General features: G+C 44.4%; 1 protein-coding gene across 35 annotated transcripts in view; it reads left to right on the top strand.

Annotated features, from left to right (window-relative positions):
• The window catches only part of AKAP13 (A-kinase anchoring protein 13), a 322,778-nt gene that overhangs the window by 147,139 nt on the left and 155,076 nt on the right, over positions 1-20,563 (top strand). The window contains exon 1 of one of the 35 annotated variants that reach the window (XM_086364744.1): positions 8,025-8,096. The exons of the other annotated variants lie outside the window; for them this stretch is intronic. Within the exon in view, the coding sequence (XP_086220870.1) occupies positions 8,059-8,096 (38 nt within the window). The 5' untranslated portion in view covers positions 8,025-8,058. Of the gene's footprint in view, positions 1-8,024; positions 8,097-20,563 lie in introns of those variants that run through there. 35 annotated transcript variants of the gene reach the window in all.

The following is a 20,563-nucleotide window of genomic DNA, read 5'->3' as shown; positions in this document are numbered from 1 at the left end:
CCCTTTATACCTCTCCCAAGAGAAGTCTGTTGTTTTGATTCTTTGCTGCTTATACCGAGTGTTTTGGGCGGGGAACTGAAGGGTGCTGTGCTGATCTGGGTCCAAGTTCTTTCTGCATTTGTGTCCCTAAGGCTTATTTCCATAATCTGTTTGGAATGACTTGAGTCATTTCTATGTCAAATGTGCTTCGGGTTAAAAGCTTTCTCTTAAGTAAGACTCATGTCTATAGGGAACCTCTGTTTAGGACATTTTGGGGAGTTCCCCTTTTCTGTAACCTGTAGCTATTAATTTTCACTTTGTTCAGTGACAGGGAAGAGAGAACTTTTGTTGACTTACAGCTCTTTTGCTTTAGTTTTTATTTTGACTAGGGCTTCTCAGGTGGCTTGGTTGTGAAGAACCCGCTGGCCAATGCAGGAGATACAGGAGATGTGGGTTCAGTCCCTGGGTTGGGAAGATCCCCTGGAATAGGAAATGGCACCCCACTGCAGTATTCTTGGCTAGAAAACTCCATGGGCAGAGGAGCCTGGTGGGCTATGGTCCATGAGGTCACAAGGGTTGGACACAATTGAGCACACGTCTTCATATTTTGATCTACATTGTGAATATGGATGCATTTGTAATCTGAAAATTCACCTTATATAAAATGTTACCAGTTTTGCCTGAGAAATCTTACTCCTGGAAGAGGAGCCTGCACGTCTGCACGGACTTCTTTAGGTGGGTGCACAATCCTCTCCCACGTATGGAGGAGCTAGTTGCACACCCCGCCCAAGGTTCCTCAGTGATGGGCAGAGCGGGGAGACAGCCCAGGTCTTCAGGCTCTTAGGTTAGGATGCTCGGGAATGACGGCGTTAGAGAAACGTTGCATCGGCATTGTCTAACAGGAGCATGTTACAGCTGGGAGCTACCTGATGTCTCGTTCATTTAGTGACAAATAAGCAACCTTCGGACCTGGGTCACTCGTTAGAGCTGAGACCCAGGGGCAATTCATGGTAAAGGCAAAGTGTGCAAACTTTGGGGTCAGGTCTAAGTCTGTGTTTTGGCTCTGCCATTTTTAGCCGTGGTACTTTGGACCCATGAAGTCACTTTTCCTCTCTGAGCTTCAGTAATATCTACTTCCTAGAATGATGGCTGAGGGCTGGGCGTGTACAGTGGCAGAAATCGGGGTTTATTGATCACACAGTTTATGGTGGTTTTGGGGAACACATAAAGGGGCTATAACTATATATCAGCTTGAAGAGAGACAGTGTAGTATGGTGGGATTGCTTAGGGATGAAAAAGTTAGTATCTGCGTTCCCCCAGTTAGTGCACAAGTGACTCAGAAAAAGTCACTCTCCCACTTGAGTCTCATGTTTCTCCTCCCTTATGGATAATATCTCGTCTGTCTACACTACAGGTTGTTAGAACCAAGTGAGATTTGTGCAGATGCCTTATTAAAGTCAAAGGGACTCTGGATGAAAGTGTCCCGTGTAGTCATAAAATCATGGAAATGATTTTCACTGATCAGTGAAGCTCACCTTCCCGTTGATTGATCTGCCTACACTGTCCTTTTTGTAATGTTAATTATAGTTGTCTGTGAATTACAGTCTGTAGAGAGGTCGGGAGTGTTGTAGCGGGGCAGTCTGGTTTTGAGTCCAGGCTCTGCCTGTGTAGAGCTAGAGCTGCGTGATGCTGGGTGATCCACTCAAGTAGTGTCTCAGTGCCTTGTTTATGGCATGGGAAGAGTAAGAGGGACCGTCTTCAGGTAGTTGCTTTGAGAAAAGAATGCATAGCGTTTCAGGGAGCGGGGCACAGCACAGTGGCTGACACAGATGTCATCTACCCTTTTCTTATTTTCCCTTTCCTTCCGTAATTGTCCTTTCCTTCATATATTAAGAAAAATATGCCCAAAATGTTGGACGTCTTTTAAGGCAGCATTTGAACACTGCTGTTTGATAAGAGTCTGAAATTATTTCCCAGTGTATCAGATACCACTTTAAAAGATGAGCGTGGCTCTGATGCATACAGTGATGTCGGCGCCTCCGGGCTGTTGAGCTAGATGGATAAGCGCCATCACCCTTACAGGAAGAGTTATTTCTTTGAGGAATTTCCACTCCCCAGTGTTGACATAAAAGTGCTGAAATATTTTATTTGCCCAAAGAATGAGTTTGAAAGTATTTGTCCTAACAGTACTTCACCTCCTTTTCCGTATCAGTTCAACAAATCTGTATTTGTTGAATGCCTGCAGTGCCCTAGAAATCACAGTTGGTACGTTGCAGGTCATACTTCATTTTAACCTTATTACAGCCTTGTGAAATAGGTTTTATCTGTTTTATAGATGAAATATAGAGGCTCAGAGAATTGAAGTAACTGGCCCAAGGCTGTATAGAAACGGTGGAGCTCCTGGTACACACACAGTGTGGAATTGCCAGGGTCCCATACTTCCCTCAGTGCAGATTTGACAGGAGGAGGGAGACTTGGGAAGGGCCCCTGGGATGCTGGGTGAGCATCACTCACTCAGGGACAACCAGCTTTCCGTTTAGTCCCAGCCCCTACATTCCCGAGCAGAGCAAGATCCTCACTAAAATAACCTAACGTTTATATTTCCCATCATATGGTTTTAAATCTATTTTTTGGTTACCCTTAGGCTACCGTTTTGCATTTCAATTCTCCCAACAGCCTAATGAGTGGGTAGGGTAGGTATTGTTGTCCCCGTTTTATAATCGGGGGAACTGAGGCCAGAGAGGTGAAGTGAGCGGCCCAGCGCCACGAGGCTGCACACCAGGTGCAAGTCCAGTGTGCCCGGCGGGGGTGGCACAACTGCGTGTGCAGGGCAGAGACCCGGCCTGGCAGACCGAGGCCCTCAGCGGGTGGTTCATGCTGCAGCGTCCGCAGCGGTGACCCCGCTCTGAGAGTCTGGGGATGGGGTGCCCACACCCATCTTCTGACACCTTTGCTCTTGAAACCCGAGTTCAGGGTCAGGTGGTAGATTAACTGGCACTCAAGTGTACACGTTTCCCAATGGGACGCAGTCCTGTTGAGCAGGACGTCCTGTGAACACAGTGGTTGCCTTTTCAGGGTCCTCTTCAAGTGCTTGGCAAGTGGGTCTTTGGTAGCCTATCAGCTGCAAAACAAGTGTGTAGGCTTTGCTTTTGCTTAGGAGGAGAAAGGATGAAACAGATGCACAAACTTACATTCAAAATGATGGACAGAGCAAACGATTTTTTAACTTTACATTTCGCTGGCCCAAGTCCAGTCCAGCCATATGTTTGTCTGTCCATCCCTCCCTCCCTCCCTCCGTGTATCCATTCCCTCATCCTCTTTTCTCATTGTGTCTCCTGGGGCTCCTTTGTGTTTTGGTCAAGATAGGGTGGTGGAATTGAGTGGAAACTAGGCTGGTAGCAGTAACTGAGTGTTGAATCCCTGCTGCGTTGATGCTTTACACTGTGTTCTTACTTAAAACCTCTTAGCAAGTGTCTAAGATAGAGTTAATACAGGTAGTATCAGTATTTTTTCTACAGATGAGAAGACAGACCCAGAAAGGCTAGTTTGCCCAAGGCCATGTGGTTAGTAAATTGGCATTATTCACAAGCTTGTGTATTGGTTGTTTTAAAACTCTTAATACAATTTTGTGAGGAGGTGTTTTTGGTAACATTGTCAGACTTTTAACCAAACTAATGAATCATAGATTTGGTTTTCAGTAACACCCCTTCCTTTTTTTGGTAAATTTCTAACCTGAAGCATTTTAAGAATTTTGACATTTCACTGTTTTCTTTTTTAAAAAGCCATTCAGCTACTAATCTCAGGATTTCCTTATCTGGCAACCTGCTGGCAAATTGCAAAATGAACTTTCTGAGGATAATGTTTGTATTTATGTAACAATTACACTGGTTACCATTTATTATATTTGTGTCAGGCATTTTGGGTAAATTCTCATATATTTGTCCTCTCCCAAACCCTTTGGGGGTGGGCACGTTGTCCTCAGGTCGCAGGTGATCACTGTCGCTGGCAAGTAATGGGGCAGTACTTTGAACCCGATGGGAAATCTGAGCTAAAACCCATGGTCTCTTGTACTGCCTGGGTCTTTCTAAGAAGGTGAGTGGGTCCTGCTAGTTGGTTGGAGCAACAGAGCCATTCCACGTGTCTCGTGACTCCTACTGTGCACTTCTTTTCCCCACTGCAGTATGCATGCAGACAGTCCCAGCCTGTGTTTATTCTTGGTGTAACATTTACACCTCAGAGGTTTTCTTCAAAGAATTACGAATTTACACAGCTTAATTAGTGGTGACAAAGTTTCTGTGGCCAACAGCACGTGACATTGAAAGTATTTCTGACTTGACTACAGACCCAGGTGGAAGAAAACACGGACCCAGAGCTTAGGGCCTGATGGGTGTGAGGAAATGAGGATCCGCTGGCACTCTCTACCCTCTAAGGAGCACACACCTTTAGTATATTACACATTAGTTTCATCTGATGAATTTTGAAATTTCCTTAAAGGCATACCAGTACAAAGAATGACTTGACCATCTTACCTGCATTTATTATTAACAGAAATGGAAATTATTTTTAAGCAAAGAAAATAAGGAATGTTGAATAAACCTATGTGGCTAAAATCAGTATTTGGCCAAAGCTGACTACCACTAGTGTAGAATAAAGTTGTCTTGTACACGAATAAACATGAAACAGTCTAAAAAGTGATTCTATGTGTTTACTAACGTTTAATGGTTTTAAAAGTCTTATAGTGGAAAAGCAGTAATTTCTCAGCATCACCAGCTTCTATCTGCATTGCTCTTGATTCCTTAACAGCATACTCACTTTCTGTTCACACACCAGTGGCCCTAAACAGGTAGGTGTTAGAAAATTATAATTCAGGAGAGTTCTTCCAGAGCATGTTTTCTAAGAGGAATTTTGTACCTAGGATTCTTGATTTAGTGATTTTCAAAGGTTCTTGAGCTGCTGAACTTGGTTAGCATTAGAAAAGTCATTTTGGCAAGGTTTTGCTCAACGGTTTTATTGTCCATACACACTTTATGCACCGTTTATAAAGGGCTTGAGCATCCCCGGATATAGGTATAGGTGGGGGGTCTTGGAACCAACTCCTGCAGATGCAGAGGCATAGGTGTGTATTGTGATGTCCTTGAAGTATTGTTAATAAACTCTGTTGTTTTGACACTTGGTTAGCAAAATGTATTTGAGGTACCTCATTTTTTCCTGTTATTTCTTTATACATTTATATCTGGATTGAGGATAATTTGTCATAGTGGCTGTACATGGTTTTGGCATGTCTCCTCTTTGTAAAATTTGGAGGTGGCAATGTTGACTTTTCAGCTTTTATTTTGTCTAAGACATGAATCATTTACAAATAGAATCTTCCTTGAAAGGCACATGGCTTAAATGGAATGAGAGATGTGCAACTTAAAGCATTTATTCTAGTGAATGTTTATTTGGTGTTATGAACAAGTTAGCAAACAGTTAATCAGAATTAGAGTTTTTATATATCCTAACATAATTCTGAAAGAGATGGGGAAACCAGACCACCTGACCTGCCTCTTGAGAAACCTATATGCAGGTCAGGAAGCAACAGTTAGAACTGGACATGGAACAACAGACTGGTTCCAAATAGGAAAAGGAATATGTCACCCTGCTTATTTAACTTATATGCAGAGTACATCATGAGAAACGCTGGGCTGGAAGAAGCACAAGCTGGAATCAAGATTGCCGGGAGAAATATCAGTAACCTCAGATATGCAGATGACACCACCCTTATAGCAGAAAGTGAAGAGGAACTCAAAAGCCTCTTGATGAAGGTGAAAGAGGAGAGTGAAAAAGTTAGCTTAAAGCTCAACATTCAGAAAACTAAGATCATGGCATCTGGTCCCATGACTTCATGGGAAATAGATGGGGAAACAGTGTCAGACTTTATTTTTGGGAGCTCCAAAATCACTGCAGATGGTGATTGCAGCCATGAAATTAAAAGACACTTACTCCTTGGAAGGAAAGTTATGACCAACCTAGATAGCATATTGAAAAGCAGAGACATTACCTTGCCAACAAAGGTCCATCTAGACAAGGCTATGGTTTTTCCAGTGGTCATATATGGATGTGAGAGTTGGACTGCGAAGAAAGCTGAGTGCTGAACAATTGATGGTTTTGAGCTGTGGTGTTGGAGGAGACTCTTGAGAGTCCCTTGGACTGCAAGGAGATCCAACCAGTCCATTCTAAAGGAGATTAGTCCTGGGTGTTCATTGGAAGGACTGATGCTGAGGCTGAAACTCCAGTACTTTGGCCACCTCATGCGAAGAGTTGATTCATTAGAAAAGACCCTGATGCTGGGAAGGGTTGGGGGCAGGAGGAGAAGGGGATGACATGGCTGGATGGCATCACCAACTCGATGTACATGAGTTTGAGTGAATTCGGGGAGTTGGTGATGGACAGGGAGGCCTGGCGTGCTGTGGTTCATGGGGTCGCAAAGAGTTGGACATGACTGAGTGACTGAACTGAACTGAAGATAATTCTTCCTTGTATCATTTATCTTTGTGTAAACAGTAGTGGCTCAGAAAAGGTAAGATGATCTTCATAAAGTTATGTAGCCAGAGCACTCTTTTAATATTCATATTAACTGTCAAGCTGTGTCTCTAACCATCTGAAACACTGTTGTGTAGTGCATAGTGGCATTAACAGTTTCCACGATCACTGATTATTATAGTGTTTTACTCTTAACAGTAAACACATGTATGCTCTAATTGGTTATTAGAATTTTTGCGGCAAGAGTGTATAAGGAGATGTGCACTTTATGTACTTGATCGTTAATCACATACATGTTGGGTAGGCATTCAGCTGTTTGGCCTTAAAAAATAGCAAAGCAGAACTTGAATGCATCCCTGTTGTTTGTCATCTGTGAACCTGTTTTCCTCATCTGTAACATAGGAAGTCACAGCGTGTATCTCATAGGTCTGTTCAGATTAAGCGAGAGCATGCCTGTGCAGTTCTCAGGAACTCAGCCCGTCGCTTTATTTGGAGAGCTAGGAACGAAGATCCACCAGCAGTGAGTCGAGCACTCAGCTTAATGTGAATGTGACACCTCTCCGCACCAGCACCCAGCTTCTAACACATCTTTTCCTAGTCAGGTTCACTGCACAACTGTAATGCTATCTCGTGAAACAGCAGGGAGCCGAGAGTCCTGTTTTCTTCTAGCGGTGAAGTGGTTTAGGGGTGGCTGCCTGACCGTTACCCCACAAGCAGGGTCTCCCTGCTTTTTTCTTTTAAATGTCTAATACTCAGAAACTGCCTTCTGGTTTGCTCATTAGAGTCACACCACCCGTGGCGTCCCATGGAGTCACAGTGGGAGAACCAGATGCTATGCTGGTAACACTTCACAGTCAAGGTCGTTTGATCTCACAGCAAACCTAATATTCCCACTCTACAGATGGGGAAATTGAGCTGCTGAGAAATTGAAGCGTGACTAGCCCAAGATCCCACAGCTGGTAGTCTGAGTAGGGAGTCAAACCACGTCTGTCAGACTTTCCAACTCATGTTCTAACCATTGCATTATAAAACTTGTGTTTTAAATTATTCATCAGCATAGAATCTGAGCCAAATTGTTGATACAGAGTAGTTGTTCAAATGATGGGCTCTTCTTCTTTTGTGCTGTTCCCATTCTGGTCATTACGGGCAGGTGGCTGTACTGTGTCAAAAAGGAAGGAATATCAGTGCTAAGATTCCTAGAGAATCTGCACATGTGTGTGAAGCATAAGTTGTCCAGCGGTGTGTTGTTAACACCTAAGGTAGTAGCTTTCTGTTCAGTTTAAGATGGATCAGTGCTCGCCCTCCCCCTCCCGCCTCCCCTCTGCTGGCGCTTGTCTTCTCTCGCTCCATCTCCGTGGAGCTGTGGTTGACGCCGTAGGACTCCTTGAGGTCTGGCACTGTGAGGGTGATGTGGTTTCATGGAAGATATTGCAGTAACCCTCAAATAAGGAACTAGGTGCTGCACTTCCTGTCAGAAGTAGACTCAGCAAAACACGCCTTTGAGGAGGCCCGACCCGGCCGTTCCTCCTCTGCTCTTAAAGCCAGGACCCAAATAGGATGGGCTTGCGGTACTCGTGGTGCGTGGGCAGCCGAGAGTGAGTATCATCTTCCAGATGGGTGCACTGCTGACCTTCATTGTTCATGCTCTGCCATTTGATGGGGCCTTTTGCTGTATCTCAGCAAGTATCTTTGAGCTTCCTCCCCAAATGACTCGTGTTGTTAGTACCGGAAAAATGTTTTTCTCTGCAGTTGATTTACAGGGTTTTACATGTGTGTTAGCGTCAAACTGAACTTTGTTTGTGAGTTGCGACACACGGGGTGAGAAGGCGAGGTTGATTGGTGGTTGACTGTTGTGTAACAGCTGGAACGCTGGCATATTAGCCGAAGTTCATTCTGGGCTCACTGAATTTTGTTGTACCACGTACACAGACCTTGAGGTTTGGATCCAGCCATGGATTCTCCATGCTTTTCTACAGTTGAAAACTTGCTATGGATATTATAAAAATTTTGACAGAAAGCCTACTATACCCGACTGTGGTGATTTAGTCGCTAAGTTGTATCTGACTCTTGGGACCACATAGACTGTGTAGCCTGCCAGACTCCTCTGTCTTTGGATTTCCCAGGCAAGAATACTAGAGTAGGTTGCCATTTCCTTCTCCAGGGGATCTTCCCAACCCAGGGATTGAACCTGGGTCTCCTGTGTTGCAGGAGGATCCTTTACCCACTGAGCTATGAGGGAAACCCCTACTATACCCGACATCCGACTAGCTTCTGGTAAGTATTATAGTGGACTTAGAATTTTCAGAATTTGAATGTGTCCTCATAATTTGACATGGGCTTTTCTCGTGGCTCAGACGGTAAAGAATCCACCTGCAATGCAGGAGACCTGGGTTCCATCCCTGGATAAGGAAGACTCCCTGGAGGAGGAATGGTTACTCTCTCCAGTATCCTTGCCTGGAGAATCCCATGGACAGCAGAGCCTGGTGGGCTACAGTCCATGGGGTCGCAAAGAGTCAGACACGACTGACACTAACACTTCGTTTCACTTCATGATGGGACATTGTTGGGGGGTCAGTATCACTGTGGATAGTCTAAAGTGGTACAGAAGTTTTGGAATCAGATCTGAATTAGTACAGATTCTGGGTTTTTCACTTACCGTGGACTGGGGCAAGTTATTCCTGGAGCCTCACTGTCCTCACAGGAAAAATGGGAACACAGTAGCCTGTGTGTCAGAGTTGTTGTGGAGGTTAGAAGTCAGCGCTGTTCACCTCATACTGCACTACTAGACTTCCCTCGAGGCTCAGACGGTAGACTCTCCCTGCAGTGGAGGAGACTCGGGTTTGGGCCCTGGGTCTGGTAGGTCCCCGGGAGGAGGGCATGGCAACGCGCCCCAGCCTGGGAAATCCCATGGACTGAGGAGCCTGGCGGACTGTGGTCTCTGGAGTCACCAAGAGTCTGGCACGACCAAAGCTGCTAACACCAAGTAACCATGCTACTAGTATCACTGATTTTTCAAATCCTGCCCCGCCGCCCCGGTTGCTTACTCCTTCCAGTGTGTTCTCACCCCACTCGGAAGACAGTTCTTTTTCCTGCATGATCGGCGAAGCTCTGTGAGATCTGAACCATGTAGAACCCTCAGACCTCGTTTCGTAACGTTCCCTTCGTTCCCGTCGCCTTCCCTGCACAGCCACATCGGCCTCAGCCGCGCTGGCCAGCTGCTTGCTACCTCTCAGGTTCTGTGTGCTTGCTGAACCCTTGGCCTCATGCATTCTGTCCCGGCAGCTTCACACGCTTGCTCTTTCACGTGGTTCTGATCAGTTGCCGTATCTTCTCAGACCATTTTCTGGCACCTGTCTGCAGAGCCAGTGTCTCCACTCCAAGGAATTTTCTGCCATAAGCACCTTGTTTTATTTGCTTTAAAGCCCTTACCTCTAACTGTAATCATACCCCTCTACACTGTAACCTCCAACATGGTAGGAATCTCGACTATCTCATTTATTCGTCAATATTATTTCTCGCACCTGGAAACATAATAGATACTGCATGAGTATGCATGTTTGAATAAATGAAAAAATATATAGCCTAGACCATCTTCTGAAAATGTTTGTGTTTTTATTGTTTGTTTTTGTTTTTTAAGATAATCCTGAACTAAGAACTTAAGAACAGTACAGCAAAGACTGAATTCTTGTAGAATGCATTTGTAACACAGTGGACAGTAATACTACTACTACCTGTAGTGTTATCTTTTCAGTGGGCTTCTGGAAGCATTTCATTTGGTATTAGAATGTTTGAAAACAAGCATTCATATAGCTCTTACTACATTTTCATATATAGAGAAACAGTATTTTTGTAATTGCTACACGATAACCCAGTTTGGTCCTATTTAATAGGATATAGATTTTCATTTTAAGGTTGTACAGAGTAAGGTAAAATTCTCTGTATATTTATACTGGAAATATCTTCTGGGATCTTTTTATATGCACACCATTTTAGAGAATATGTGCTAATATGAAAATAGTTCTGTTAGGGTACAAGTATTCAGTAGAATACTCTCAGTACCTTTTTAAAAGGTGATCCAGAGAAGCATTTAGCTTTTCTTTTAGCTCATTAATCCACATGAGTTACTATACTAAATTGCTTAGGAATAGATTGCTTGGAATGAATATATATATATATATATATTTAAATCATGTTTTAGCCCTCAGGCAGCCCTAACTCCGTGAAACCTTGTTTGGTTTACCTGAACTTTGTTCTCCGTCTACATGTAGAACATCAACCTTGTCACCTGGAATATTGCAAATATTTATAACGAAAGAACTCCGAAAAACTGAGTCCTACCATTCAGTGTATGGTAGTCCCTCAGGACCTGCCACTCATACCAATGTCCATGAATGCTCAAGTCCCATAGCTGGCCGTCTGTATCTGTAGCTCTGTAGCCTGTTTCAAGCAGCTGTAGATTGTGTAGTACTTCAGTGGATTTATTGAAAAATATTCGCATGTATGTGAGACCTGTACAGCTCAAACCTGAGGTGTTCAGGAATCAGCTGTACCGTTTTTACTATGTACTGTGATTAGCTTCCTGTATTTCACATTTTATTAAAGGAAATCATGTCATTGTATTAGTGAAAGAAGCTCTTTGTGACGTGCCTGTTAAAGTAGATTTTTAGATGCTTTTGGTTTTCTAAAAATAATTATTAAACACTGGTTGGGACCAAACTTTTAAAAAACTCTTGAATATCCTTGAGTTAGTTTCCAGGCCCATGTGAAGTATTCCTTGGGAGAAAAGGAAATTTGTCCAGTGGGTCTGTAGCTGGTACCACATTCCATGTTTCTGTACATGCCTTGATGTTTCTTTCTGCTGCCACTGGCCTGTCTCCCCAGGGTGTGTAGATTTTAAGAATGTGAAGTGTGGTTCCTGGCAGACTGGAGGGATCGCTGCAGTTCAGCATGGGGAAGGCCCTGAATTGGGGCTGATCTGCCAGCTATTTGCCCTGCTCCATGACGAGATTAGTATAAAGTACATTGAGAGTATGTGTTTAGAAACTTTTATAGTAATCTGACATGGGCTTCCCAGGTAGCACAGTGGTAACAAATCTGCCTTCCAATGCAGAAGATGCAAGAGATGCAGATTCGATCTCTGGGTCAGGAAAATCTCCTGGAGGAGGAAATGGGAACCCATTCCAGTGTTCTTGCCTGTGAAATTCCAAGGGCAGAGGAGCCTGGCGGGCCACAGTCCATGGGATCAAAACGAGTTGGGCATGATTGAGCAGCTGAACACACATACAATAATTAGAATAACTGTATATCTGTTGAATCTGTTAATCCTTTGGGCGTAAGTTTTTTGTATCTTATACGTTTTGTTTTTACCAGTAATTTTTAGAATTTTTATTTTTGTGATGAACAGGAAATTTTAAAAAATCTGACCCTTCATAAATAGTTTTGGGCTCTCACCGAATCTACTTACTTTGCAGTGCTATAAATCAGGGAGAGGGGATCAATGTGTTATGGTTTCTGTGTAAGTAGCAGAGTTTCTGGGAAAAAAGTAGAGGAGAGTTACCAGGGAAAATGTCACATGTAGGCCGTGACCAGTCTATTTTGACTTCATTTACTTGTCTGATTGCTTCTAAATAAGATTAATCCATTTCATCAATTGAATTATGAAAAGTGCTGAATAAGGGCAGTGGGACTTATAAAGATAGACAAGATCATTGGAACTTTGTCAGACTCAAGTATGGGTTCCTTTCTTAAATTTTCTTTTTTTAAATGACCATGACATACTATAACGCAGAAGGCAATGGCACCCAACTCCAGTACTCTTTCCTGGAAAATCCCATGGATGGAGGAGCCTGGTAGGCTGCAGTCCATGGGGTCTCTGAGAGTTGGACACGATTGAGCGACTTCACTTTCACTTTTCACTTTCATGCATTGGAGAAGGAAATGGCAACCCACTCCAGTGTTCTTGCCTGGAGAATCCCAGGGACGGCGAAGCCTGGTGGGCTGCTGTCTATGGGGTCGCACAGAGCCGGACACGACTGAAGCGACTTAGCAGCAGCAGCAACATACTATAAAGTCACATGAACGAAGATGAGTCCTGCCCAGATTAATGAACAAAAATTAGTTTTTCTTTTTCCTGAACTGGAAAAGCTAGTTTGCAGAGTGACAACTTGTGATTAAAGTTACTGGTTTGTATAAGTAAGGCAAATAGTCTATCTTTAGAATCATGAAATCTTCACTGTTTGAAGCCTGTTAGTCAGCTGATTTAATGGTCACTGTTACACTAAAGTTTGGGATTCGTATTTAGCTCTTAATCTTTCTGTCATATTGAGTTTCAAATGCTTGTCAGAAAACATGGATGTGTATTCCTTTCCCTCTGTTGTGAATAGGTTATTTAAATCAGTAAGGTTTAAATAGGTTATTTTAAATCAGCTTAAAAATACTGTTTTGTAAGCATTTCTGTCATGCTAGAAATAGCAGTTGTTTAGTAAATAAATAGCATTTCCATTTCCGACTTTGAATTTAATTTTAGGCAACAGTGACAGTGTTCTCCCCTTTGAAATAATTCCCATGTGCCTGTGCTTCTCATTCTCATTAAGTAACATCAGGCGCTTTGTAGACAAAGGACGTGTGTCTGTGTGCTTAGTCATTTAGTCATGTCTGACTCTCTGCTGCCCCATGGACTGTAGCCTGCCAGGCTCTTCTTGTCCATGGGATTCTCCAGGCAAGAATACTAGAGTGGATAGCCATTCCCTTCTCCAGGGAATCTTCCGGACCCAGGGATCGAACCAGGGTCTCCTGCACTGCAGGCAGATTGTTTACCAGCTGGGCCACCAGGGAAGCCCAGACAAAGAAAGTAAGTAGATATTAAGCCAGTGACTGTTGTGGAATAGGCAAAGGACCATAAGTTCTGTGAGCAATCAGTGGATCGACCCAAGTCATATTTAAATAGAAATCTCTCTCACTTAGCTGACCTAAGTCATCTGGGGGAGAAAGGGGCTGAGCAAGAGAGGATGCATTGAGCAAGGACAGGTCAGTCCATCTGGGTTGCTTCTTAGCGGAGGGTCTGTTCGAAGTGCCTGTTGTTGTCCTGGGGACGGATTAAATATGACTGTGTCAGAGTCCAGGCCGAGGCTTCTGTGTCATGGTTAATTTCTCCACGCTCCCTTAAAGCGGCCTCGGCGACGCCTACCCTGAGCGGCCTCTGTCTTGTGACTTAGGCCAGAAGCAAGGAAGATCCCAGGGAGGGAGAATTAGCCTTTTTTAAACAATTAGGTTAACATAACAAAATTATTAATAATGCTGCCACTGGAAGACAGGTTTATTTCATTGTCAGATATTCCCTTCCACATTGCACAGAGTTTCTTAAATATCCGGTTTATTTAATTGTCAGATACTACCTTCCACATTGCATGGCGTTTCTTAAATAGTTGTAGCTGATACTCCATTATATTCTGATATATTTTCACTTTATGATACGTCTACCTATTTCTGTGGTCTTTCTAATTATTTTTGAGGCTCTCTAAAGTATTTTGTTTATCACGAGTATTCAGACCATTTAATGTTGAAATGTTAACTTTAACCTTAAAACCAACAGAAATTAACTAATGAATGCTGCAGTAAACTTATTTTTTTACTTACAAATTTTTACCTCTGTTAAATTATTTCTGTAGGATAAATTCCAGGAAATAGTATGATTAGGTAAAAGGATATATTAACATGCCAGTACTCATAGCAGTCTTGCCAGCCTTAGCTATACTTTTGTTTTTTAAATGAATCAACACCTATGTGGTGTCCTTAGCTGCACATTAGAACCACATGGGGACTCTAATTGTACATTACAGTCTCCTGGGAACCTTTAAAAAATATTGATGTCTCAAGGCCTCCTCAAGACTTTATTTTATTAGTGTGAGGTGTGATCTGGACATTAGGATTTTTAAAAGCTCTCCAGGTAATTCTGAAATGCAGTTAAGATTAAGGACTTTAGTTAATATTGCATCTGAAAATTAATTCCTGAGAGTTTGTTGAATTAGGTTGGTGGCTTAAATCTGATCAAGAAGAATCAACATGAAGTATCAATAGCTTGATCACATCAGTAAATACTTAGATGTTAATCTAGTGTAAACTTTATTTTTTTTTTACTTGGGGATGTATTAGGTCTTGATGTATACACAACTAGTATCATGGTAGGATATTAAAAAATATTTTTCAGGATCTTGAAAGCAGTGAAGCTAGAAAATGGAGAAATTTGGCCATTAGAGGAACACGATATTCTACAAGTCATGGAACCATGGAGTAAGAGAGCCCAGGTCGCCCCTCAAGAGTGAAAGCGATGGAGAAAAATGTCCACAAAAGTCATGGACCACACACTGTACTCTGTGTCCATAGTGTGTAGTAATCCAGAACTCACATCTCTCCAAAGCTTTAGCCCTCAAAGTCCATATGTTAAAAAATATTTAGTTTGTTTCATTGGTCTGCATTTTCCAGTGCAAACTAGGCAGCAGAGATAGTTTTATGGGGTGGTTTAGAATGTCAGCCCAAATTCTGGCTTAACTGACTGTTAGGCACATTATTAAATTTCTTATGGTTTTAGTTTCTTCATCTGCCAATCTTCCCTCACAGGGTAGTTAGAAGAATAAGTTAGGTGATGTATGTAAAACACAGCTCAACATTTGATATGTTGTTGAATAATTTAGCAGTAAAGGAGTGATTATGGTTATACCCATTGCTTGTGGAAGAAAATAGAATCCAATATTTAATGAATACTTAATGCATACATTCTGGGGCTTCCCAGGTAGCTCAGCAGTAAACAATCCGCCTGCCAATGCAGATGTGGGTTTGATCCCTGGATCGAGAAGATCCCCTGGAAGATGGCACAGCCACCCAGTCCAGGATTCTTGCCTGGGAAATCCCATGGACAGAGGAGCCTGGCAGGCTGCAGGCCATGGGGTCACAAAGAGTTGGACATGACTGAAGCAGCTTAGCATGCTCACACCAATAGATGGGTAGCATTTTGTCCTTTGAAGCAATGATTTATCTGTCCCTTCAGAGAGAGTGCGTTCGTGGTGATCCCAAACCATTTGTCTACAAAGTATACCCCTACTCTTCTGCCCTGGAGTGAAATCCCAACAAATACTGGAGTACGGGCCATGTGTCGGGAGATGGAACAGGGCATTGCGACCCGGCCAGTCAGAAGACGGGAGGGCCTGGCCCTCCTTAGGGGTTACAGGGAGTGGAGAAGGTGCAGGACAACACGAGAGATCTTTCAGCTCTCAGAGGTGGGAGACTTCTCTAAGAGTCGAGCTGGACTCTCCAGATAAAACTCAGGGTGCCCAAGAATGGTTCGAAAACAATATATTAACAGGATGCTTGAAAGGTTCCCATATTCACAGCGTCAGTCCTTTATATCTTGAAGTCTGTTCTGGGACGTGATTGAGTGTAACCCAACGAGAGGTCCTCCGAGACCCACAGTAGCCTGTGATGTTGTAAGGAAGTGCCGCCTGCACTGCGCCGCTGGCGCCGCTGGTAGTGAAACGCCCTTTGCTTGGCTTGCGGTGGTGGTGTCCTCATGGGGTGAAAACAGAGAGGTCACGGAGATCTGTCGCGCTCCCCTCCCCCTGCACCGTTTACACGCCTTCATCTACAGATCTTCTTTCTCTCATTTTTATTTATTTGTTTGTTTTTCTTTTCAAAGCCTCATCTGAGGCTCTGGCACCCCTTCATCCACCACCTGAAATAACCAGAAATTCTAGTGAATTTGCAGGTGTGTTTTTCTGTCCTGCCAGACTTGATGGCATAACATCCTGGTGTGTGTTTCTGAGGTAAAGTTTAGATACCCAGGCGTATCCTTCTTCACGGCAGAAATACAAGGCCGAGGCCCGAGTGACTGACTCAGTGCTGCAGAATCCCATCTGCCAGTGCAGGAGACTCGGGTTCCATCCCTGGGTCAGGAAGGTCCCCCTGGAGAAGGAAACAGTAACCCAGTTCACTATTTTTGCTGGGAAATCCCATGGACAGAGGAGTGTGGCGGGCTACAGTCCATGGGGTTGCAGAGAGACACACACACACACTTCTCCATGGCCAGAATGTCAGTGTAAGCAAAGGGTCAAGTCAGTTACCAACTGTAGGCATAGAGAGGGCTTCTAATCAGGAGAACGGGTAGTAGTTACCTAGGAATAAGGAAAGTGAACTTAAACTGGGAAGAAAGCCTGTCCCTCGGAACTGAGAGCGTGGGGAGGAGCCTCCAGCCCGCCTCTGCGGGAGAGCGGCCGGGGAGGCCTGGGCTCGGCCTTTCCTGCCCACTCTTGGCCCATCGGCAGGGCAGCTCTGTTTCTGCACGTGTTTCTGTTTGAAACTCTTCAACTATATAGCAGTGGGAAAACCAGGGTCTCGGGTGACTTGTGTTGCAGTTTATCTCAAGCCTCCGAGCTGGCCTTTTTCACGTGTATCTGCTGCCCGTGTGTTGAAAACTAGGGGCTCACAGGCCAGTGTCCACATGAAGTTAAGCAGATGACGTTGGGACTGTTTGTTTATTTGAACTGTTTGTACCTCCCCTACCAGTATTTAGAGCAACAGTTGACTGTGTGTATACTCTGTGTTATTTCTGTTAAGATACGTATTTTTCTAGTTTGTGTCATAATTTAACTCAAAACCATTATTTTCCTCCTTAGTAATACATTAAAATGATGTTGTTATTACGAGTAACAGCATTGTAAAGTCAATGAACTGTATTTAGTGCATAATATGCCACACAGGGGTAAAACCCCCATGAGAGTCTTTCTGTTTTTTGTTTCCACAGAGGTGGCAGTAACAGCAGTAAGCCACATTGTGGTCACCGGACAGGAATCCGTGTTTGACCTTAGAACAGTATTTGTTTATCCTTGAGAAAGATATGCTTATCCTGGTAGCCCTGGCATATAGCAAAGTGCCTGCCATTTAGTAGAAGCCCAAGTTCAGGAAGTTGACATGTGTTCAACTGAGGTGTGAGAAGAGAAAGAAAAAGCCAGAGAAAACAGTGGATGAATAGGAGGGTTCTTAAGGGCATCAAGTGAGGAAAAGTTTTTAAAAGAAGAATCAGGTCACCACTTTGAGATTCTATGAAACTCAGACTCAGTGGGGGAAAAAGTCACTGGATTTGGGGGTTTATTTTGTCAATGGAGACCCAGGACAGAGAAGTCTTAGTAGCCGTAGGAGAGGCGATGGTGGTGGTGTTTAAGTCATGCCAGACTTCTTTGCGACGCCATAGACTGTAACCCTACTCTTGCCTGGAAAATCCCATGGACGGAGAAGCCTGGTAAGCTGCATCCATGGGGTCGCGAAGAGTCGGGCACGACTGAGCGACTTCACTTTCACTTTTCACTTTCATGCATTGGAGAAGGAAACGGTAACCCACTCCAGTGTTCTTGCCTGGAGAATCCCAGGGACGGGGGAGCCTGGTGGGCTGCCGTCTATGGGGCTGCACAGAGTCGGACACGACTGAAGCGACTTAGCAGCAGCAGCAGCAGCGGACTGTAGCCCACCAGGCTTCTCTGCCCACGGAATTTTCCAGGCAGGAATACTGGAGTGGGTTGCCACTTCCTCCTCCAGTGGATCTTCCCAGCTCAAGGATCTAACCAGCATCTTCTGCACTTGGCAGGTGGATTCTTTACCCCTGTGCCACCAGGCAAGCAGCCAAGGGAGAGAGAAGGCTCCAAATGGCAAAGCCTTTAATTAATTGTTTTAACGGCCAGTGGGGAGGCAGAAGGGAAGGGGTTGGGGGGGGGTGTTGTATGCAGATTAGAGGGGTTACAGCAGAGATTCTCAATGCCAGCATTACTGGTAGTTTGGGGCCTGATGACTGTGTTGTACCGTAGGGCGTGGTCCTGTGCCTTGGGGGACAACCGCCGCGCCCCGACGTGTGGCAGTGAAAAGCACCTGCAGACGGTGTCAGATGCCCCCTGGGCTGGTGCAGGTTGGAGTGAGACTGCTGCTGGCACACACTTTGCCCTTTCTCGCCTCCGCTCCGTTGTCTGCTGGGGTGTTCATGGTGCTTGTAGGCAGATGGGGAAGGAACCGCTCCAGAAACAGGTGGGAAGCTACAGGCATCCAGGGCGTGATGCCTGAATTGGTTACCAGAGGGCAGTTGGTAGGGGACCAGGGCAAACATACCGTTCGGAGAGGTGCCCTGGAGTTAGAGGAGCCGCGCAGACGTGTCTGATGTTGGGCAAGGGTGGACTTAGTCATGTTAGTTCACGGCCGTGAGCTTCTCACTCTGAACAGAGAAAAGATTACCTGAGGATGGAGTAGATGAGGTTAATGTTGGGTCTTTGAGGGAATCACACAACGTTTTGGTAACCCCTGTGGGGATGGATTAACACACATGAGTAAAGCGATCCAGAGCAGCAGTGAGGCCTGGCTGAATAGGGACTTTAAAAATTACTTAAGACATTAAAATCCTAGAGAAGAGGACTTCCCTGGTGACTCATTGGATAAGAATCCACATGCCAGTGCAGGAGGCACAAGTTCCATTCTTAGTCTGGGAAGATCCCATAGGCCACAGAGCAACTAAGCCTGCATGCCATAGCTTCTGATCCTGCACTCTGGAGCCCGGGAGCCCTGACTACTGAAGTCGTTTTTGTGCCTAGAGCCCATGCTCTGCAACAGGAGACGCCACCACCGTGAGAAACCTGTGCACCACAAGTACAGGAAACCCATGCAAAAGCAACAAAAACCCAGCACGGCCAAAAATAAAAAAGAAAGAAAAAGTAAAGCAAAAATCCCAGAGAAGAAATAAACCTATAACCCAACCACTGTAATACTGTTTTAATTTGTGCACTTTACTGTTTATACTCAATGCTTTTTGCCTTTTTTATTTTGCTGAATATAGATTTCAATGTTACTGAACTGTTATTTGAATTATAGTTAATGGCTACAGAATAGTCTGTAGGGCTTCCCTAGTGGCTCAGTGGTACAAAGAATCCACCTGCCAATGCAGGAGAGACTCAGGAGTCACAGGTTTGATCCCTGGGTTGGAAAGATCTCCTGAAGTAGGAAATGGCTACCCAAGTATTCTTGCCTGGAAAATTCCATGGACAGAGGAGCCCGATGGGCTACAGTCTGTGGGGTTGCAAAGAGTCAGATGCAACTGAGTGGCTTTCCCTTATAAGACTACGCACACAGGTAATACTGTGTAGATATTTTCTTTAATCAGATAGCCCTCTAGTTACTGGCTTGATTAGGTTGTATCCAGTTCTCAGTAACAATTGTCCTTAATGTTGTAGCGCACTTTCTTGGAGCCTTGCTGGATTTTATTTGTGGATCCAGTAAAGGCTTTATACAGTGCTGAATGCAGAGCAGAAAATGTGTTGGCCTCAGGGTCACTTCACTGAGTTTCTCCCTGACCCACCACATTTAAAACTGCAAACCCCATCTCTGCTTCATTTTTTCCACCACCCCTGCTCTCTCTAGAACACTGGGTGTTTTATCCTGATTGCTCTTATCTCCCTTGCTAAGTCCTCAAACTCCCACAGGCAGGACAAGGATTTGGGGTCAGTTGACCGGCACAAAGAATGCTGGCGCGTAAATACTTGCCAAGTGGTGGGGTTTACCCTGACGGACAGGCAAGGTGGGTTTGAAGAGTGCCCACAGCAGCACATATTCGTGGAAGCCAGTGGGAGGATAATTGCACTAACTCGTACTTGGTTTCCAGGCGGGCTCGAAAACAGCAGCTGTCCACGTGGCTGATGAACTGGGGGATGTAGGGTTAGCGCTGTGGCGGCAGGTGCGCATTCCTCCAGCAGGAGAGCGTGGGAAAGGTAGGAGGTAAGCAGACTGTGGTTCCAGCAGGGAGTTTCCCAAGGTTTCCTTACGACAGAAGAAGTAGTTTGAGAATTAATAGTGACATGGTTGGTAGAAAATGCCGTTTTGCCAGGAATGGACTGTGTCACTGTTTAATCGCCTCTGCCTTGGCCAGCAGCCCCCTCTTGGCTGGGTGTGTATTTGATTCACACCGTATGGTACTGTATAAGTTAAGTTGTGTTTTCAAAGAATTTTTTTTTCCTGATCAGAGCAAGGTTGTATGTGGTAATCT

Source organism: Bos grunniens, chromosome 21 (genome assembly GCF_055505025.1).
Source record: "Bos grunniens cultivar Pamir isolate PY7600 chromosome 21, Bosgru_T2T1.0, whole genome shotgun sequence".
NCBI classification, from domain to species: Eukaryota; Metazoa; Chordata; class Mammalia; order Artiodactyla; family Bovidae; genus Bos; species Bos grunniens.
Note: the sequence above shows the minus strand (reverse complement) of the source record. Positions and strands in the feature narration are given on the sequence as shown.